We start from the raw sequence: 23,137 nt of genomic DNA on the forward strand, positions 1-23,137 counted from the left end.
TGTGCCAGACAAGGAGTGGAGCAGAATTGGGCCAAATCATTTTGTAGCTGACACTGATAAAACACAATTATCACTATCACAGGTTTCTATTCCATAGATAGAATGTTGTTAAAGGGAACTATATCTAGAATAAAACTGTATTCTCCACAAAATATAATTTAATAATAACAACCTTTTTCTCTTTAGTGTTTTGAGGCTGATTCTGAGGCGGGCGCTATTCCCGTACTGCTCTATGACATTAGGCAAAATGTGCAGACGGCATCTCAAGCTTACCCAGGGTTGCCTACCCTCCCGGAATGGCCGTGAGGGTCCCGGAACTTGGGTCCCCCGCCCGGCCCCCCGGAAAAAGGGGTATCCCTCCTGGAGAGCAGCGACTGCTCCTGCAAAACCACCCTTTCTGATCAGTGTATAGATCATGTGCACATGCGAACAGCGTCTATTCACTGGAAGAGAGGGGCAGGGGGATTGCCAGCAGCTGGTCATGCACCCATAGTGATGCAAACAGTAGGCATGGCTCCTGATTGTGGCATTCCCATGAAGCCACCTTCCCTCTGTTTTTTTTGGCACATGCAACAGGCATGGGCAGAAGCCCCAATTACACGGTACAAAAAGTTGGGAGGTATGGTATGTCTTAAGTAAGAAAACGCCCACTGTTGGCTTCTGTGATTTGCTTCTGCATCTGAAGATGCAGCATCGGGTCATCTGAGTGAATATCAGACATGTGAGTAACCTTCAGGTTACATAGGATGTCCAGTGAAATTACACTGCCGGGATCAGTGCATCAGTGCCCAAGAACGCTGTCCCCAAATGCCAGCAGCATGTCAATCATGTTCCGTTTTTTTCTTTTTGGGGCACTGCGAGCAACACTGCAGTCCCAGATCTTCCTGTGCATATGTGATGACCTGCAAACATCGGAGATGTACGTTAAAATCGACTTAATGTACATATCTGAATCAGGCTTAATTAGTGGTCATATTTGGCTCATTTAGGAGCACAGAAAAAGGGACATAAGTAATCCGCTGAGCTTTGACTTGTAGCTGATTATTGTAAGACTAGGTGATTCATCGCGCCCTACGGGCGCTCTTCACACCGTCGTAAGGGGCTGCGCCCCCTTAATTTGTGAACGTTTGTATATGAGAAATATGGTTAGAATTGTATGAAAGATGCCCTGTATTGCAGGAGGGGGGGTCGCGGGGGGTGCCGCGAATTGCAGGAGGGGGGGTTGTGGGGGGGTGGATGCTGCGAATCGCGGGAGGGGAGGGATTGCAGAGAATCGCGGGAGGGGGGTCGCGGGGTGGGTTGCCGCAAATCGCGGGAGGGGGGTTACGGGGGCGGGGGTTGCGGCGAATCATGGTAGGGGGGGTCGCGGGGGGTGTGCCGTGAATCACGGGAGGGGGGGTCACGGGGTGGGGTGCCGAGAATCGTGGAGGGGGGGGGTGTGTGTGCGCCGTGAATCGCGGGATTGGGGGTTACGGGGGGGGTGGGGGGGTGTGACGCGAATCGCCACAAGAAAAAATCAAGACCGAAAGGTCAACACATGTAAATGTTGACATAAGTGTGGCACTTCATTGGTGTCCATGTCGACACATGAGAATGAATATGAAAACATTCAAAAAATGAAAAAAAAAAATTCAAAAACTCATGTCAACCTTTTTCATTGTCGACCATAGCCATGTCAGTGTTTTCCATGTGCAATTTAATTCTGGAGCTGCCGCGAATCGCGGGGGGGTGCCGCGAATTGCGGGAGGGGGGGTCGCAGGGGTGGGTGCCGCGAATCGCGGGAGGGGGGGTTACGGGGCGGGGGTTGCGGCGAATCATGGGAGGGGGGGTCGCGGGGGTGTGCCGTGAATCACGGAAGGGGGGCTCACGGGGTGGGGTGCCGAGAATCGCGGGGGAGGTGTGTGTGTGTGTGCCGTGAATCGCGGGAGTGGGGGTTGTGGGGGGTGTGTGACGCAAATTGCCACAAGAAAAAATCAACACAGAAAGGTCAACACATGTAAATGTTGACATAAGTGTGGCACTTCATTGGTGTCCATGTCGACACATGAGAATGAATATGAAAATATTCAAAAAATGAAAAAAAAACCTTCAAAAACTCATGTCAACCTTTTTCATTGTCGACAATAGCCATGTCAGTGTTTTCCATGTGCAATTTAATTCTGGAGCTGCCGCGAATCACGGGGGGTGCCGCGAATTGCGGGAGGGGGGGTCGCAGGGGTGGGTGCCGCGAATCGCGGGAGGGCGGGGTTCACGGGTTCCGGTGGGGGGTTGCCGCGAATTGCGGGAGGTGGGGGGTCAAGGGGGGTGCCGCGAATCGCGGGAGGGGGGGTTGCGGGGGGGTGTGACGCGAATCGCCACAAGAAAAAATCAACACAGAAAGGTCAACACATGTAAATGTTGACATAAGTGTGCCACTTCATTGGTGTCCATGTTGACACATGACAATGAATATGAAAACATTCAAAAAATGAAATAAATCTTCAAAAACTCATGTCAACCTTTTTCATTGTCGACCATAGCCGTGCCAGTGTTTTGCATGTGCCATTTAATCCTGGGGCTGCCGCGAATCGCGGGGGGTGCCGCGATTTGCGGGAGGGGGGGGGGGTTGCGGGGGGTGGGTGCCGCGAATCGCGGGAGAGCGGGGTTCATGGGGGTTCCGGTGGGGGGTTGCCGCGAATTGCGGGAGGGGGGGGTGCCGGGGTGCCGCGAATCGCCGGAGGGGGGGTTGCGGGGGGTGTGACGCGAATCGCCACAAGAAAAAAATCAACACAGAAAGGTCAACACATGTAAATGTTGACATAAGTGTGGCACTTCATTGGTGTCCATGTCGACACATGAGAATGAATATGAAAATATTCAAAAAATAAAAAAAAACTTCAAAAACTCATGTCAACCTTTTTCATTGTCGACCATAGCCATGTCAGTGTTTTCCATGTGCAATGTAATTCTGGAGCTGCCGCGAATCACGGGGGGGTGCCGCGAATTGCGGGAGGGGGGGTCGTGGGGGTGGGTGCCGCGAATCGCGGGAGGGCGGGGTTCACAAGGGTTCCGGTGGGGGGTTGCCGCGAATTGTGGGAGGTGGGGGGTCACGGGGGGTGCCGCGAATCGCGGGAGGGGGGGTTGCGGGGGGGTGTGACGCGAATCGCCACAAGAAAAAATCAACACAGAAAGGTCAACACATGTAAATGTTGACATAAGTGTGCCACTTCATTGGTGTCCATGTCGACACATGACAATGAATATGAAAAAATTAAAAAAATTAAAAATAAATCTTCAAAAACTCATGTCAACCTTTTTCATTGTCGACCATAGCCATGTCAGTGTTTTGCATGTGCCATTTAATCCTGGGGCTGCTGCGAATTGCGGGGGGGGGGGGTGTGCCGCCAATCGTGCAAGGGGGGGTCGCGGGGGGGTTCTTTTTGCCGCGAATCGCGGGAGGGAGGTCGCGGGGGGGGGGTGTTTTTTCCGCGAATCGGGGGGGGGGGGGGGGGGGCGTGGGGGAAGGTTTGCCGCGATTCGCGGGAGGGGGGGGTCGCGGGGTGGTGGTTATGCCGCGAATTGCGGGAGGGGTCGTGGGGGGTTCTTTTTGCAGCGAATCGCGGGAGGGGGGGTCGCGGGGGTGTTTTTGCTGCGAATCGCGGTAGGGGGGGTCGCGGGGAGCGGGTGTTTTTGCCGCGAATCGCGGGAGGGGGGGGCGCGCGGGGGGGGGGAGGTTTTGCCGCAAATCGCGGGAGGGGGCGCTCACCTGGTGGCTGTGGAGTAGCAGTGCTGGGCAACATGGGAAGGCAGTGGGTGTCTGGCACTGTCTGTGGGCTCACTGGGCTGGTTCTCTGTCACATACCTCCCAACATGACCCTCTCCAGGAGGGACACAATGCTCTGTTTCTAGACTTCCCCTTAATGAATGATTGCCATCACCTGTTTTAAACAGGTTAATTTCTCAGAAAGGTGTTCAGCACAGATGAAGGCAATCACACATTAAGAGGAAAGTCCAGGAACAGAGCGTTATAGACACAGACACCCACTTTGAGTGACAGATGTAGCCAAATATATAGGAGATTCACTATATCTGCATTTTAATCCAACACATGGAGCTTCTCAGTTGAAAAAAAACATTTAAAAACTGTATAAAAATAAAATAAGTAAAAAAATCAGTAAAATAATACTCCAATGAAAGTAATGGTGCCCATACACTAGGGCAATATTGCATACTATCCTTCGATTTTGACCGCAGCTGTGCAATAAATCTAAGGATTGTATGCACATCAAATGTGTCACCCGACAAAATGCACAGGCCCACCGGCCGAATATCAATAGAATTTGAAAAACATTTAAAAAGACTGGGCGCCCCTCTGATTGGCTGAGAGCTCTCTCAGCCAATCAGAGGGGTGCCCGGTGTTTTCAATTTTATTTTTTAAATTCTGCTGCCTGCACGCCTGCACTCCTGCCCCTGCTCTGCTATACCACCGCCCACTCTCTTCCAGCACCCAATGTGGCATTACAGGTGGTATGCGACATCGGGTGCTGGAAAAAAAGCACTTGGGCACCATAAGAAGCAAACGGATGCGATAGGACATCGCATTGCAATGCGGCATTGCATCCGATCGCATATGTGTTTGGACACTATAACACATAAAAGTAAGAATACTGCCAATGTGTCAATAGAAATAGTGAGCTGGTTATAAGATAACAAAACAAACTCAATCAAGTGATGTATAATCTGTATAATCACCGACTGTAGATAATAAGGTGGGAGTACATAATAAGTATACTTACCTGACCCATGTCCCTACATCATGTTGCTGTCATGGGTATTCTGACTGCCGGCATCCATATGTATTCCTATGAAACATCTATAGTGGAGCTGTCCACCAAGATGAATAGGCCACTTAGATAGTACAGCTTTTTGTGCTGTTTATCAATCAAAACGATGGTTCAATTGTACTATATATATATATGTAGTCCACTGTATGTAAACACTTTATTTCTCAATAGTAGCTATTGTTGCATACTTTTCAATGTACATTAATTGAAGGTTTCTGGAAATGTTTTTTTTTTTTTTAAAGCTGAAAATGTTTTTTGTTTTTTTTGTTTTAAAACTGGATTTTTTTTCTTTTTACACACTGAAGACTAACTGTGAAACTCCATTTGCAAACAAAAATTACTTTGTATGAACCATGCTCCAAAATAGCAGATCTTCAGACTATTAAAAGGATACATGAAATATGATGATTTACCATAATTTAGATTAAGGGGTTTTGTACATCAAAGGGCATGCAAACCATTGCAGAGAGGCTCACTGTCAAAGATGAGTGCTGAAATTGTACACCCAATAAGACAGATCATGTGAGAATGGGAAAGGTTACCAAAATGGCTGCAGGCCTCAACCCAGGAACCATACAGTGGTTGCTATGGTTACCGTCTCCTATCCAGGGAGGTGAGCAAGAACACGTCCATAGCCGTAGGGGGGGCAGAGAAAAAAATCGGATGGGAGGGAAGATGTGCTGAGCACACTATTGGGAGAGAGAGAGAGAGAGAGAGAGAGAGAGAGAGAGAGAGAGAGAGAGAGAGAGAGAGAGAGAGAGAGAGAGAGAGAGAGAGAGAGAGAGAGAGAGAGAGAGAGAGAGAGAGAGAAAGAGAGAGAGATACCAGACAGCACTGTATATACTCCAATTGGTTATGTAAACTCAATTAATAAAGCAATAAGTTTTACTTTTCCCCTTACATTCTCCTGTTGGGAATCTGCACACAAGAAAAGCTGTAGGGGGTTTGGAGACATTTCCTTTCATTTTAACCCATTCTGTGCTGCAGGGATGCCCTGCAGAACAAAATCATTTACTCCATCCCCGTAGGAAATGCAATTATATTTAATTGACAGTGTCTTTTTCAAATGTGCCTGCAGTCCCTGGGATGAGGCTCTGCCTTTCTCTTGCACACAGGTGAGGTAGCCCTGTGGCTCATGCCTCAGCGATGTCACTTGTCCCTAGTAAAGTGATAAGTATAGGGGGTATTTAATCCAGGCCGATACTTCCGATCCTCGTAAATATCAGCAATTTCCATGCAGAATAGATCAAATATTCAATCAATTCAAATCTTTTTTTCTGACTTTTGGAAGAAGTCTGAGGAAATGGCCACCAATTCACAAATTTAGCCTCCAATTGTGCAAATGCAGATTCGGCTTTTCGAAGAGCCGAATCCGCAGCGCCGAGTGCCCTTTGGAAATGGCCGGAATTGACACCATGCTGGCCAATATCAAGTATCGCAAATATTGGCCAACATTGCATACCCCCCTTAAATATAGGTCCAATACTCAAATTGGCTGCCTCAAACCTGTGTAGGTGATGGTCCAGTTCAACATATGACAATGTGGCCTATAAGCTGACTTTGTTGTGACGTTTATGATTATATCATATTGAATATTATGTGCGTGTGACGTGATGTAACATGTATGTGGCATTGCCGTGTGCGAAATCAAGAATAGATTTGAAGCAAATGTAAACCCCCCCATAAGGCGGGTCAAGTGGCGGGGGTGGGGTCGGGTCAATGGGTGGGCTGTGGGTGTGTCAAGGGGTGGGTCACTGTCCGGGAATCTCTCAACACAAAGGTGGTAACCCTAATCATGGGGAGTGACAGAGTGAGAGAGATAGAGAGGGGTTGGGGAAGAGGCAGTGTCAGAAAGAGAAAGATGGAGAAAGACTGTGCCAGGTATAGAGAGAATGTCAGAGAGACAGTGTCAGAGAGGGAGAGAGAGAGAGAGAGAGAGAGAGAGAGAGAGAGAGAGAGAAAGAGAGAGAGAGAGAGAGAGAGAGAGAGAGTGTGTTGTCTTGTACAGTATGTATCCTCAATCATGCAGTCACGTGTGTTGTCCCATCTGCAGCATGTGGGATTGAAGGCTATTTATCATGGTCATACCACGGAGTGTACAATGTGAACGTCTGCCCGATATATATCCTATCGGGCCAGCTGGGCATACATATCGTTCTGGTGTGTACCCTGCCTAAGGGCCTGATTCAGACCCTTACACAGGGCTGCTAATTTGCAGCACTTATGATTATCAAAAGACCACGCATGCATACGGTACGCTGTGCGCATGTGCGAGGTCCCGCTGTTCTCTCGCAAGATGATTGACAGGAGCTGGGCTTTGTGGGAGGCACCACAGCATTTTCTGGGAGTTTCAACAAAAAACACAGGCAGGCACGGCCCTTAGGAGGGAGGGATGCTGACGTCAGCTGTGGCCCCGTACTCCACATAGCCATCACAGCGTCTAATAAGTTTTGAAAGGTCGGTATGTCTATAATAGGTGACGTGCACATAGGTCTCTGGATCCAGAGGGGCCACACCACAGTCCCTGCACCCATTTTTTCATTACTTGCATCTTAGTGGTGACAGTACTCTGAGCACTATCTCTGGGCAGGTCTCTGGGGAAAATGGGGCCGGCAGTCATCTTCTTGGCATTTTGTGCATTTGCAGTAGGGAAAGATGCCAACGCCATTTTCCCGGAGACCTGGGCAACACCAAGTCACTGTTCTTGACGCTGCCTGCTATAGAGGTGGAGGGTCCCCTATGTTTTAATATTTTATTTATTTAATGGGTACTTGTTTCCTAGCACGGCCACAATCGCGGGCATCGGGTGTAATTTTTAGTGGTCTGCGACGCGACCGACGCGATGCCCCCGATTTCCCATTGAAAACAGTCAAAATCGCGTCAGTCGCGTCGCAGGCGGCTAAAAAAGGCTTAAATGGTCCAGACGCGATGCCCCCGATTTCCCATAGGAAAAAATGTTAAATGCCTCAATTTACCCGCGATGCCCCCAATTTCCCATAAGAAACATTGTTAAATGCCTCAATTTACCCAAATCATCATAGGGAACAATGGTAAATGGGCCAGAAACCCCCCAAAACACCCCTGAACAGTGAAATGTCCCCCCAAAAGTAGTTTACGCCACCCCACGATCAACGTAAACCCAAAGCGTGGCGAGCGCAGCGAGCCCGCGAGGGGCGGCGGTACGCGTCCTCCGACCTTTTCATACCCCCACTATCCACGTCGGCGTGGAGTTGAGAATAGAATAGTGTGGCGAGCGCAGCGAGCCACCGAGCCCGAAGCGCGGCAAGCGCAGCGAGCCCCGCGAGGGGACGCGGATACCGCGGATACCTTCACAGGTAAACGCGTCCCTTCGTGGGCTTCACAGGTATCCGCTGCGCTCGCCATGCTTCGGGATCGGTGGCTCGCTGCGCTCGCCACACTATTCTATTCTCAACTCCACACCGACGTGGATAGTGGGGGTATGAAAAGGTCGGAGGACGCGTACCGCCGCCCCTCGCGGGCTGGCTGCGCTCGCCACGCTTCGGGTTCACGTTGATCGTGGGGTGGCGGTAACTACTTTTGGGGGGACATTTCACTGTTCAGGGGTGTTTTGGGGGGGTTCTGGCCCATTTACCATTGTTCCCTATGATGATTTGGGTAAATTGAGGCATTTAACATTGTTTCCTATGGGAAATCGGGGGCATTGCGGGTAAATTGAGGCATTTAACATTGTTTCCTATGGGAAAGATGCCCCCGATTCTTACTAACGATGCCCACGATCATGATCGGTGTGGCCGTGCTAGGAAACAAGTACCATTTATTGTATTTATTTATTGTGCATTTCCATAATGTGCTAGTTTTTCTATGCAAGTGTAAGCTAAAACATCATTCTAGATACAATGGGTTCTATGTACTTTAATAGGGTGCGATTTTGTGACTTTTATGATTTTTGGGTGAAAAATGGGTGAATTCAAACCTTGCATCAAGATGTTTTCCCATTAAAAAGTATAGAATTTGCAACTGTAATAGGGTTACGCATCCTTGTGAGTCACCCTAACCCCATCTTGCGAATGGTGCCATGCTGGTCCACCATTCGCAAGACACGTTCCTTCGCACTGACTGTCAATGGATGTTTTGCATAAACATCCATTCGCAGCATGCAGTGGACCGCCCACATCATTCGATGGTCGCCGACCATCAAATGATGTGGAACATGCATGCATATGTAAGAGTAGTCTGAGGCACCCTTACATATGCATGCACATTCGGGATGAAATGGGAGGGCAGCTGACATCCCGTGATGCATGCACCCAGCGCATCCACATGCGCAGAAATGCTCATGCGCAATAACAACACATCGGTCCCCATGCGAACGAGCGCCAGTTGCGAATGGACTTGAATAAGGTCCCAGGTTCAGTCTGGCAAATTTGACAGAACCATGCACAGATCAGTGAGATCTGTGCATGGTTCTGTCCAAAAAAATGTTCAAAAAAAATGTCACAGCTCTGGGAGTGTTGTCTCCTTATTTCTACATTCTTTTTACAGGTGAACTACGAGACCTAGCGGGCACATTAATTCATTGTAGTTCCCTTGTAAATTTCTCTATATTTTTACACGCATCAGCCCTGGGTCCACCGCCCTGGGACACCGGGGAAAGCACTGGATTTCAGCCCTGGATGGGGGACCCCCCTTTAATGGGCTAACCAGCCACGGTGCTCATGGTATGGCCGGTGGACCTTGCATAAAATGTGTGCCCTGGCTGTGGCATGATACAGCTGGCTGTTGGAGCCCAGTGCTGGTTCCAAAATATGGGGGATCCCTAATTTTTTGACACACATATTTTTGGAACAAGGACTGGCTCAATGAATCCAGGGCTGGCAGGGGGGACCCCGTGCCTTTTTTTTTTAAATTTTGACCAAAAACCGCACATTACCATTTCACATTTCTAACATAAATTTCACATTTCTGTTAACAAAAACACGCCCATTTCCGTGACCAAAACTCACATGCAAAGCCCATTTCTACACCTGAAACTGCATTTAATTACATTTGCAATTTTGGGCAAAAAAAAATGATTTTCACACATGCTATTTAGTGCAATTTTGGAACCTTACCAATAATCTCATACTACTATATGTCACCCAATATATTTTTTAAACAAGCTGTTTTTTTTTTTTGAATGATAAAACACAAACAGTGGAGAAAATCCATATGAAGCAATGATTCTCAACATCTGTCCGTGGAAGCAGGTGGGATAATAAATGAGCCGTTAACATACAGTAGTTTAAAACCACTGGTATAAAGTACTGGGGATGTGGTCTAGAACATCTACAGTATTTTGGTCAATAGGTTGATGCCAACTATTGACCCTGTCGACATGTACAAAGGTCCACAGAGTCAAAAGGGTGAGAAACAAAAGGTCGACAGTCTTTAATATTGACAGGTACACCTTTTGACAACCTTCAGTACCTGCTGACCTTAATCAATGATTACCGTTCATGTGACAACCTTTCGTACAAGTCAGTCTAATGCATGTCAGCCATATGGTGTTGACCTATTTAAATTTAACATACTGTATACAGTGTCTATCATCCTGATACCAAAGTATTGTATGGTAGTTCATACTTTGTAACACCCTAAAGCTACAAAAGCGGGATGAGGCGTGAATGCTGAATTAGGGGGCATTTCCACATTGAAAATGAGCATGGCTTTGACAAAGAGGGCAAACCACAAGCCTAGAGCATAAAGTACTTCCAAGATCTACGGTAGGTCTTCACCTGTCACTTAAAGGATCACTAGCATTAAAAATGTAAGTCTGGGACTTACCCCCCAATGGTCTCAAACTGGTTTTGTCCTACTTAAAGCAGAACAGTTTGTATGTAGAGTGATGGTACATGTCGGGTAATAAAGCAATGGAAAACTTCTGTATACTTACCCCATACACCAGCTCCCCCACCATCCCGTTCCAGGCTTTCATGTCTGAATCACGTGCTCCGTACTTCCCATCCCTTACGATCTCCAGTTTGTACTTGAATCCCACGTGCTTTGCTACCTCCGAGGCCAGTTCCACACAGTAACCCTCAAACTTTTCATTACCTTCAAATTCGTCAGCGTTCTTTTTGTACATAACGTACGGAGATTCCTAATGATAACATAAATGGGGAAAAAAATCATTGTAACTGCAGATTAACTTATAAACTATAAACATAAAGCTTTTTGGTACTTGTGTAGTATCACGGCTCCCACGATGGGCATCGTATAGTAAAAAATCACATTGCATGCGATTTTGATCAGAAATGCATCCAAATGCATTTAAATTAGTAGGAAACATGTTAAATGCACCCCAAATGCCATTTTTCACACTGTACCACCCCCACTATCAACGCCAACCCGAAGCGTGGCGAGCACAGCGAGCCCGCGAGGGGCGGCGGTACGCGTCCTACGACCTTTTCAAACCCCCACTATCCACGTCGGCGTGGAGTCGAGAATAGAAAGTGTGGCGAGCTCAGCGAGCCACCGAGCCCGAAGCGTGGCGAGCGCAGCGAGCCCCGTGAGGGGACGCGGATACCTTCCCAGGTATCCGCATCCCCTCGCGTGCTTCACAGGTGTCTGCGTCCCCTCGTGGGGCTAGCTGCGCTCGCCACGCTTCGGGCTCGGTGGCTCGCTGCGCTCGCCACACTTTCTATTCTCATCTCCACGCCGACGTGGATAGTGGGGGTATGAAAAGGTCGTAGGATGCATACCACCGCCCCTCGCGGGCTCGCTGCGCTCGCCACGCTTCGGGTTGGCGTTGATAGTGGGGGTGGTACAGTGTGAAAAAATGGCATTTGGGGTGCATTTAACATGTTTACTACTAATTTAAATGCATTTGGATGCATTTGTGATCAAAATCGCATGCGATGCGTTCGCATGCGATTTTTTTAAAAATGCAGCAAAAAAACGGGGAAAAACGCATCTCATCTCATGCCATCTCATGCCACAACATATGGCATGCGATGGCATGCGATGGCATGCTATGGAAGCCGTGATACTACACAAGTACCAGTTTTTTTTGTACGTGATTACTAAACCTGATTAAAGTAGGCGACTGATACTTTAGCAACAAGGAGATATACATTTGTAACTTAATTCCCATCATTTGGCTTCCACCCAAAACGTGTAACCTAAGCCAGCTGCTACATATTGCAACATTTTAGGCACATTAATGCTCACTTCTGCTAGATCATTAGTGATCGCCCACTCACAACCCTGTACTTCGCTGGAATTTTCCATTCTGACATTCACTATTCATTCCTGACACAGAAACCGAGATGCTGTGAGCTTATTCGTGCGCATTACAATTGAAAAGCCAGGCTCAATCTTTCCACTTTAAAAAACAAAACAAAAAAAATATTCAAATTTTTATAACAAAATAAAAAAAAGTTTCCAATCTTCTGCAAATTTAAAAGTCCCCCCACCCCCAGAGAATAAAGCATTTATTTAATGATTGCCAACCCTGAACTTTTATTATAATTAATACTAATAATTTGAAGTGACCACAAAGCTTTTGCAGCAATGTATAGTAATATGATTGTTTATTTATATGGTGTCATCAATTTGTGGAGCCTGTATATACGTTAAGTTACAATAAAACAGTACATATAAATGGTACAGTAACCAGCAGCAGCTGCTGCCCTTGAGGTGAAGTGCTGACTATGTAGCACATATAAACATACATGTCACGATGTATGTAAAATATATGTGCTGGCCTGTTATCACAGGGATTGGCAGTGCTGTAGGGCAGCAAGCATTTTTGTAGGTTAGGGCTACCGTAAAGTAGCGCCACTGTCACGATGATTAGCACTTGCGAGACAATTGTATTGACCCTTAAGAACAGTAGTGAGCAGTTGGCGTGGGAACTGGGAAAAGCGAAGGATAAAGGAGGAGAGAACAGTGTAGATTTAGGAGGATAGATGTGGCTTTATCATTTGAAGTTGCAAAGACTTGTGAAAATTCTGACATGGCGAGGGAAAGGGTTCCAGAGGTGGGGTGTAGAATGGGAAAAATCTTGGAGAGCATAAGAGGAGGTAACCATCGGATAGTGGAGGCAGCAACTGAAGGAAGAGATGCAAAATGGGAGGAAGTGTGGACAGTAATGATGTTGTAGATGTTGGAAGATGTTGAGTGATTAAGTACATTTTCATTGTGGATAACTACTTTGAACTGGAATCTAAAGGGAATGGGAATCAGTGAAGCAGGTTGCAGAGAGAAGCTGACCTAGAGCATTTCAGAAAAAAAATATAAGATGCGCACACTGTTCATGATAGATTGAAGTAGGCAAAGGTGAGTGAGCAGGAAGCCAGAGAGGAGGAGATTACAGTATTAAAGATGATGAATGCATGGATAAGGGGTTTTGATGGCATCTGGGCTGAGAATAATCCTGAATTTCAAGGTGTTTCAGAGATTGAAATGGCAGAGATCCAGACTGAATGTGCATGGTGGAGAATAGGGAAGAGTCAAACAGTCACGTCAGTGGGCCTGTGGATCAGCCAGGTGGGAAATGGTGTTGACAGAAAAAGAGAAGATGGTTCCTTGTAAGGTGGTAAAATGATAACTTTTGTTTTGGACATGTTTAATTTGACAAAAGCTGTTAGATATGGGAAGAGATAGCACAGAGGTATACAAGTACTGAAGGAGAGTGGCAAGGGACATCAGCATACAGATGGTATAGAAGACCAGAGGAGCTGATGAGTTTTCCAAGAGAGAGAGAATAAAGGGAGAAGACACCAATTGTGAAGGCTGCCACTGATAGGTAGTGAAGTAGTAATTGACCATGTATGGACTGAAATAGAGACTTTGAAAAAGTTGATAATTGACAGATTAAGAAAGGTGAGAGAAGGGCATTGGCTTTGGCAGTTGATGACTTTAACAAAGTTGGTAATAATTGGTGTCTATATTAAAGGTGTCTTCTGCATATTAAAAAGGGACAGAAGCTATATTGATGAAATAAAAGGGCTACACTAGTCATGCAGTTGACCATGTGATTGTTTATGTAAGATAATGACTATGGCTATGTTTCAGGTGTCATTTAATTGAGAGATACCCTATTATGAAAATGAAAATCTATAATAATCTATAATAATTTCATAGTATAAATAAACCTAAATTGTGAAGCTAGTGTTTGTATATTTCCCATTCCAAGGACATAATACCAAATTACCAAATACCAGAATACCAAAAGTAGCAATACTCCATGCCAGAGTTTCCCCAACTCCGTCTAAAGGCCAGTCCAGGTTTTATGAATATACAGTACATGCTTCTGCAAAGATGGGATAATCAAACTCACTAGGTGCTAATTAAGTCACCTGAGCTTAAGCATGGCTAGCCCAAAAAACTGGACTGTTTGGATATCTTGACGACCGGGTTTGGTTAACCTTATTCTACAGTATGCGGTTTTTAATGCACAAAAACATAAGAACCACAAGCTAGCCTTTGTGATTTGCCTAGGCTGCCCTGAACCGGTGACAAGCTTCAGGGCATTTGCCATGGATTAGTTACACCAATGACCATTGCACTCAGCGGGGTAGCTACGTTTTGGGCGCCCCCCCGCCGTTAGGGGGGGGGGCGCCCCCCGCCGCCCATTCAACCCCCCCAATCCCCCGCAGCCTTACCTTTCGCGCTGGTCCCGGCGGCTCCGTTCTTCTGCTGAGGACCACCACAAAATGGCCGCCCCCATACAGCAGACAGTTTCAGAGAACTGTCCTCAGCAGAAGAACGGAGCCGTCGGGACCAGCGAAATAGGTAAGCCTGCGGGGGATTGGGGGGAGGTGTAACTATAGCACCGGCGCCCCCATATGCACAGCGCCCCCCCCCCCCCCCCCCCGCGGTGGCGGGGGCTGCGGTGCTATAGTTACGCCAGTGATTGCACTTCATAAATTAATGAAATTGGGCAGTGCCCTTGTTACGTCTGTATTTCTACATCATTGGTTTACATTTATATTTGACACTTTATATAAGGATACCCACTTTGTTTAACCCTCCTAGATCCCTCAGCTCGGTGTTGCTGATTAAAAGGAAGGATAGATTAGGAAGTTGGTCCCCATTATCGGGTACAGGTAATACCATCTAAACATGTTCACTGCTTTTTTCCGTAATCCGCTAGAGGGCTATGGAAATGACAGTGGGGATGTACTCCGCAGACAAATATCAATGAGACCCTATCTGGCCAAGATATCTAAAAGTCCCCATACATTAGGCCGACTTGTCCAAAGTGCTGAGCGGACACTGCACACAACGGTGGCAGAACATAAAATAGAAAAAAGCATAGGCCTGCTGCTGATTGGCTGAGAGAGCTCTCTCTCTCTCAGTCAATCAGCGGTGAGACAGCAAGACCGATGATTGGCGGAGAGAAAGCAATCTCAGCCAATCAGCGGCAAGCCTATCTTTTTAAAAAAATGTTCACGTTCTGCCGCTGCTGTCTGCAGTGTCCGCTCAGCGCTTTCCGGACACTACGGACTGCCCGCCCCGCACGACGCTAAAAAGCACCCATGATGTGCCTCTGATGGGTCCGATCCAACAGATTAAACCTGCAGCAGGTTCAATCTGTAAGGTCTGACCCGATGCGCACGGGACTGCGTATTCGGTCAGATAGGGTGTCAAACGCATCAGATTTGGGACGATTTCTTGGCCCGATCAGTCTGAATCCAGGGAAATCGGCCCAAATCGGATAAGTGTATGGGGGCCTTAAGACTCAAGGGGGTAAATTGATGAAGAGGGGTGGTCTTTTGAAAATGGAATGTTGCCTATAGCAACCAATTTGAAGCTATCTATAGATAAATAAATAAGTTGAATCTGATTGGTTGCTATGTTCAACATCCCATAATAGGTTGGATTACAAATGTAGGTTCAAGCCCCTCTTGTACTCCAACATTCAAGTCTAAGAAGTGATTTAACAACAAAATACATACCAATATAGTGGTAACGATGTACGTCCTGTTTTGTACCCCTATGGTTTCATTCCCTGCTTGGGCATCAGTAGCTAATGGGATAAGTTTATCATCTTCATTCCAAGTAGCAATCTGTTAATTAGAAAAGAAAATGTATTGTCAATGAACATCTCGCTTTATTTTGTTCTAGGCCATTAAACACACTACTGAATGTTCTACAGCTGATGCACTCTCCTTAGTTCCAACTTAGTCTGAATTTCCCATACAGGTAAGAATGGAAATCAATGCCATAGATTTATAGTATTGTGTAATGATTCAGTGCGTTCACTGCTGGTTTAGAAATATTTCGTGTATTGTGTGTGTGTGGGTGTATTTCACAAGAGGATTTAATACCGACAGTAAATGAGAGGCAATTTCAGCCTCTCATTTATGGACCAGTAAAACAAGTAACATCTCATGTGTATAAATAATCTTGTAGAAGCTCCTATGTTCATTTAAAATGTTATTAAGGTTTAATATGACTTCAGTCTATCAAGTTCAAATGAAGCTCATTTTTCTTGATTTATGTATTACAGCAGGTTCTTAAACCTACTACAATAATAACAGCCTTGGACAACTGATAGATAAAGGTAAACCTGCTTGGAAACTGGTAGGTCTAAACATTATGACATACATAGGTTATCTACCTGCTTACGCATAGGTAGGGTAATCCAAACATTATGTGATAGGTTATCTACCGCTTGGGCACAGGTAGGGTAATCCAAACATTGGCCCTTATTCTGAGTCGGACGGCTGCGTGTTCGGTCGGATGTCCAATGTATTGTGTTTGAGCATGTGCATAGGCGTTTCTGCGCATGTGCGAACGCCGCGCATGTCCGAATACGGTATGAATTCCATACAGAAAACGATCGGTCGAAACAATCCGAGCAGGGGGTGGAGAGGGGCTCATTACCATATGCGTACAACCCGCGTTTCATGGGCGTTCCTATGAAACCGATGGCCGTACGTATGGTAATCTGGCCGTGACGCACGTGTGGGGGGCAGACAGCTGACATAGCCGGATGCCAGCTGCCCGCCCATATCCCTTCTATCGCACTGAGAAATGTCAGAGTGGTCTTAAGCACTCGGAGCTGTCTGACCGCTCGGTCCATCATTCGATGATCGGGGACCATCGGAGGATGGGGGAGGTTCCCACAGGTGGGGGAGTTGTTCACATGAAACATCCACTCATGGTCCGTTCGCTTGACGTCTTACCGCATTCGGATGGTGTGAGCGATCCGTACGGTAGGCGGGGCTAAGAACACTCGTTGGCCGTCCGAAAATACGCATCCGTCTGAGTCAACTAGAATAAGGGCCATTATGTGATAGGTTATCTACCTGCTTGGGCACAGGTAGGGTAATCCAAACATTATGTGATCGGTTATCTTCCTGCTTGGGCACAGGTAGGGTAATCCAAACATTATGTGATAGGTTATCTACCTGCTTGGGCACAGGTAGCGTAATCCAAACATTATGACATAGGTTATCTTGTTAGTACATAGATCTGTCTGTATACTCTTTATAAATCGTGAATTACTACCTAGTGCAAACTGGTAAAACCTAATTATTTGGGGGGGATAAGGTGTATGGAAATGGACAAGAAGAGCGTGGACTGGAATTTTATCTAGGGAACCCTTTTCAGAAAATGTAACATTGCACTAAATATAAATATATACAGGTTTCAACTAAAAAATGACCCTAAGGTTTCCTCAAAAACATGTAGAAAGTCTGGAGGACAGACCAGCATGGTGTCAGGTAAGTAAAGTACAGGTAGTAAGGACCAGCATAATGATGACAATCCTATCATTTATTTGGCACATCATATCTGATTACAGGAAGAAGCATAGGGTGACACTAATCACCTGCCTTCCATAATTAGTACTGTGGTCACTACTAGGGACAATTCATCTGACCACAATAGGTCAACACATGCAAAAGGTCGACATGGCTTAGTTTGCCCTGGTCAAAAAATCAACACAAGCAATAGGTCGACGTGCAAAAGGTCAACATGAAATGGGTCAACATGAGTTTTTCACAGTTTTTTTCCTATGTCAACATAGATCAACATGGACACCGTACTAAGTGTGCCACGTCCCCTCGCCATGCTTCGGGCATGGTTGTTATTATTATATAGTTTCCATTCACGTCCAATGGGATGTGATTATGAAGTATGAACAATTCCTTGTTTTGAGAAAAAAAAAGTGAAAAACCTTTTTCATGTCAACCTATTGCTTGTGTCGTCCTTTTCACCATATCGACCTATGGCCTGTTTACCATTAGTGGTCAGCCTAATGCTTGTTGACCTAGACAGTGTTGACCTAACGACCGCATACCAAGACGAGGCATTTGCCGGTGTGGCAGACAGGTTTCCTTTCCACTGGCATTTTCATAAATAGCCACAAAAAGCTCAGACACCTGGGCATGGCCCTGTCTGTTTGGGACAGGCGGATGATGTCACATGACTTAAGCACCCGCCCCCATTTCGGCCATCCCCGGGCAGGATAAAAGTAAGTCCGGGTTTACTTTTATCCGCGAAGAGAGGAAAAAACCATTAGATGATGAGCAACCGCTTGCATTTTGTCGCTGGAATTTGGTTGGCGACAGGGGGCATGTGTTCGGCGCTTACCTGCAGGTCTGAATTACCCCCTTGATGCTGCAGCACGGACTGGTACACAGGCCTTTGCACTGGCAACTGTTATTATGGATGTAGACGTAGTGCCTTTGTTGTGTTGGTGGAGGATAACGCACAGGAACAGATGAGCATAATACAATGTGAAAGCCTTATTGTGTAAGCAGCTTCCAATCACTTTTTGTTAGCCTCCAGAATTAGGAATAGCTGGCCCCCTTACCACATGAGCAGTCCAGTTACAGGGACCAGAGTCACTGCGCAATGTCACTGAGGACATTACAATAGGTGACATGAAGCACAGAACCTGTTGTGTCATAAGATGTGAACCTTAACGGACAGGCCTAACACAAAGGATTCATTGTACAAGCTCTATGGAACATAGGGAAACCTGCTCAGTTTCTCTAGAGCACTGATACTTGTGGTAACTTACCAAATATGAATAGAAAAAATTGCTAATTGATCCCGAATTGCACATTATTTATTTATTATAGTACCAGTTATTTATATAGTGCACACATATTCTGCAGCGCATTACAGAGAATATTTAAATATGGGGTGATTCCAAGCAGCTTACTGAGACGTCGCACTAGAACCCCCCCCCCCCCCCCCCGCTGCCATTTCCCTTGGCAGTCATGCGAGGGGATGCCATACGAAGGCATGTGCCTGCAGCAGGAGAAAACAATGATTTCCCCTACTTTCACAAATATAAGTCAGCGGGCGCTGGGACGAAGACAGGGCCAGCGCCTGACGTCATGTGTAAATTGCCGAGGCCGCAGGTTTGCAGTTGGGGTTTGCACATGCGCAGAAATGCGTCTTACGCAAACCCCACCATCCCTACCACATGTACACACACACACACAGACATTCTCAAATTCATTTTGTTGGGAGCTAATTAACCTGTCAGTATGTTTTTGGAGTGTGGGAGGAAATCGGAGTACCCGGTGGAAACCCACGCAAGCACAGGGAGAATATACAAACTCTGCACAGTTACGTCCATGGTGGACATCAAACCCATGGCCTCAGTGTTGTGAGGCAGCAATGCTAACCATTACACCTTCCATGCTGCACATGCGATTGCCTCAATTGCCGGCATTGATTATCCACATACACTGTTTGTACCAAATGAGTTTTCTTATGGGAAGAACCTGTACGGTCATGCCTAACTCCATCACCCATACATACTTTATCACACATAATTCTCTGCTGCCAGTAATCAAAGCAAATGAGCTTACAAGCTGGGGAAACCCACAAAGTTTTCACAAATGGGAAATCTTCAAAACTGAAAATCTGCTACAGTATGGCCAGATGCCGGTCACCGGGCCAGATGCACTAAGCTTCAAAAGTGATAAAATGGAGAATGATAAACAATCAACCAATCAGCTCCTGCCTGTCATTTTTCAAATCCAGCCCGTGACATGGCAAATAGGAGCTGATTGGCTGACTGTTTTTCATTTTCCATTTTATCACTTTTGAAGCTTAGTGCATCTGGCCCACAAAGAGGATTTATTTGCAAAGTGACAGGAGCCGTTTGCAGGCGGTAATATGGGGGGGGGGGGGGGTTACTTACACAAAGGATTGATTTTTGCAACTGTGATACGCAGTCAAAATTGTTTCAGTGTCTCAGCTCTGGCAGAGTCTGCATGGCAACAGGGATCACTGTACAACCGTTGTATGTGTCTCCATCCACAAGCAGCAGATCTCAGACGCCTCCAGTGTACGAAACTAATTCCTGTCAGCCCTGATCACCCGTACGCACTGAAGCGATGCTAATGAAGAATGGGATGATCACCGTTCCATACTTCATTAGCATGCATGTTGTCACTAGAGAGTTTTATGTACAGCATATCAAACCTAGCGTCATCGCAAGCAACTGCGGGAGAGCACAAACCGAGCACACACACTGAGCGATATAGCTGATGTGCTGGTCCACCCAACCCTACGGCATATCGCTTGGTGTGTACCCAGCTTTACACAAATCTTGGCATATGCAACATTTATATATGTACACACAACCGCTGAATACTAAATCGCAGATGCAATGGCATTTGCAGACATCTCTGAGTCATGCCCTTATAGAACAGAACTACAAAGTTTTGTTTATTTTGAAGAGTGATCATTCTAATGAAACCTTTGTAACAAGTATCGCAAGATAGCAAAAAAAAAAAAAAAAAACAGTGCTGTCTTAGAAGCACTTTAAGCCCTTGGCTAACATGTAAAAAAAAGCCATAACATGCCTCTCCTGGGCTCCAAAACCATCTCTATATACTTCCATACAGTGTATGGCTGTCAGTATGCTGATTGGTGGATAGCTCCTGCGATCCACCAATCAGCATGCTGAAAGCCATTCACTGTCTGGCCGTGGAGGCATATAGAGAATGTTACCTCACCACACTGATAATTGTGTGACCACCTCCCATTCCTGCTTGGAGGACCCAAGATAAATATATGTGTGTGTGTGTGTGTGTGTGTGCATGTTCTTAGGGAAACTAACACTTTGCTGTGTGAACATCACTTTCTCCCAGCTGCAAATGGGGATATGGTCAATTGGTCTACAAAATCATGGTCAACAAGCATTAGGTCGACACCATTAGGTCTACACGCTGTGTGGTCAACATGGGACTAGGGTGACATGAATCTAGGTCGACATGGCTTTAGGTCGACAGGACATTAGGTCGACGTGGCTTTAGGTTGACATGCATTAGGTCGACATGGGCAAGGTCGACAGTCACAAGGTCGACATGGGTGCTACGTTTCAGTATCCATGTCGACTGTGTCGACATTTGGCTGAAAATAACAGTGAAAACACCATGTTGACCTTTTCACTGTCGACCTTGCCTATGTCGACATAATGCATGTGTCGACCTTGTGATCGGTCGACCTAGACCCATGTAGACCTAAACCTCTGTCGACCTAATCCCATGTCAACCTAGACCCATGTGGACCTTGTCCCATGTTGACCTAGACCCATGTCGACCTTTCAGTATGTCGACCTAATGCTTGACGACCAACTTCTTGTAGACCAAATGATCCACACCCATTGGGGATAACAAATGCAATGCACATCGTATGCGGATCAGCAAATATAAAATAAGTTCATGTTCTATTATAAAGATTAATGGCAAATGACTGTATCCTTCTCCCTCATAATACCATAGGCTTTTTGAATATTTGTTTTTAATAACAGCATATAAGGTGGTAATTCATACAATTATATCAGTCAGTTACTGTATTTGCAGGTACATTTGCTGCATATGCTTTACAATTATTTTTTTAATAATCTTACCTGTCTGATACCTTTATGTTTTAGCTCCAGTACGTGCAATGTGTAGTTTGTCCGACGTCCCTTCTCGTTAAACTGAACGTTTCCAGACAACCCTTCCATTCGGACCTTATCAAAAGATGCCACAATAAGAAACAATAAAAGAAAACATATTTAATACTTTAAGACCATTAGGTTATGTATTGTATGAAATCAGTCCTGTACCTACTAGGAAAACCCACAAAATGAAGCTGAAACATAAAGTTATTTGGAAGTACTAAGCATTAAAAAGATGAAGTAGGCTTAATTGCCCATTTTGGGCACACCAATGATACCAATATTTATATTACAGTTTTATATTTAAACACTTTTGGAGTAGTGGTTACAGTATGACCAATGCTATTTCTTTATCAGCTCAAGAATGCAAAAGTTAGGTTTCGTTCTATTTTTGTAACTGTGCATATACATACCTCCCAACTTCTTGTACATATGAAGTAGGACCCGCAAAAGGGGGAGTGAGCTATGCAAATGAGGGGTGTGCCATATGTAAATGATGCTATAGTCAGTCCACGCCTCCTTTTCACCCTCTGCGCCGCTGAATAGACGGTATGTGCACAGCGTCTATTACTTCAGGCGCACTCCCATCTGCCCCCCCCCCCCCCCCCGGGTCACTGCGGCCACGGGCGGGGGGCGAGACTGTCCCCCCAAAAAACAGGGAGGTCCAGCGAAAAACGGGACTGTTGGGAGGTATACACATATAACAGATGTCTGAATGACCGTGGGTCCGACACAAAGCTGTCCCTGCAAACACTTAGGAGGAGTTTTATAGGATGAGAGATTTGGTAAGAAATCTCCAGTTTTTTTAAAGCAGCAATCATCCACACGGCAACAACAGTTTGAGTTTGCCGTGTAAATGATTGCCGCTTTAAAAAAACTGGAGATTTCTAACCAAATCTCTCACTTTCTGATTCCCTCATCCTATTAAATTTCCCCCTAAATGATTGTCTGACGGCTCCTTCACCCTTTTCTTATCGCTGCAGTGTAGGAGTTGTTTGCAGCGTTCTTCTGTGGCCTTCGAGCTGTGCATTCATGTATTCATGCTGTGAAGGGGGCTAAGAATAATGGGGACTGTTGTCTATTGAACTAGTTTGCCCAATAATAAATAAAACAAACCTTCTTTGTTAGACTTTTCTTTAGCTTTTCCTTATATTTTATACTTATCTACTATTAGCACAGACTGGTTTTATGCAGGTTTCCCCTTACATACTTGCTGTAGTGCTCTCTGTATATCTATTCCTTGCCCCCATGGAACCGCAGGGTTGGCCAAGCATTCTCCAGCATTACCACGACGGGAGATGTCTATCCTTTGTTTCCTCAGGTTCTGGAAGGCTTCATACATTACGCGGACACCATCGTAAGTTAGCGCAGAGGTGTACTACATAAAGGAAATAGAGAGCATTAAATACCATTTACCACACAATAA

At 45.9% G+C, this 23,137-nt stretch overlaps 1 protein-coding gene across 6 annotated transcripts in view; it reads right to left on the bottom strand.

The window, feature by feature from the left end:
• Positions 1–23,137, bottom strand: part of GRIA1 (glutamate ionotropic receptor AMPA type subunit 1) — a 278,435-nt gene that overhangs the window by 44,377 nt on the left and 210,921 nt on the right. For all 6 annotated transcript variants that reach the window (XR_014473354.1, XM_083181740.1, XM_083181737.1 and 3 more), the window contains exons 7-10: positions 22,922–23,089; positions 21,679–21,783; positions 15,749–15,859; positions 10,738–10,944 (exon numbers count right to left, since the gene is read on the bottom strand). Coding sequence is in view for 5 of the 6 variants with exons in the window: in XM_083181740.1 (XP_083037866.1) it covers positions 10,738–10,944; positions 15,749–15,859; positions 21,679–21,783; positions 22,922–23,089 (591 nt within the window). In the remaining variant the exon portion in view is untranslated. The remainder of the gene's footprint in view (positions 1–10,737; positions 10,945–15,748; positions 15,860–21,678; positions 21,784–22,921; positions 23,090–23,137) is intronic.

This window comes from Crinia signifera, chromosome 4 (genome assembly GCF_055691185.1).
Source record: "Crinia signifera chromosome 4, ASM5569118v1, whole genome shotgun sequence".
Classification (NCBI taxonomy): domain Eukaryota; kingdom Metazoa; phylum Chordata; class Amphibia; order Anura; family Myobatrachidae; genus Crinia; species Crinia signifera.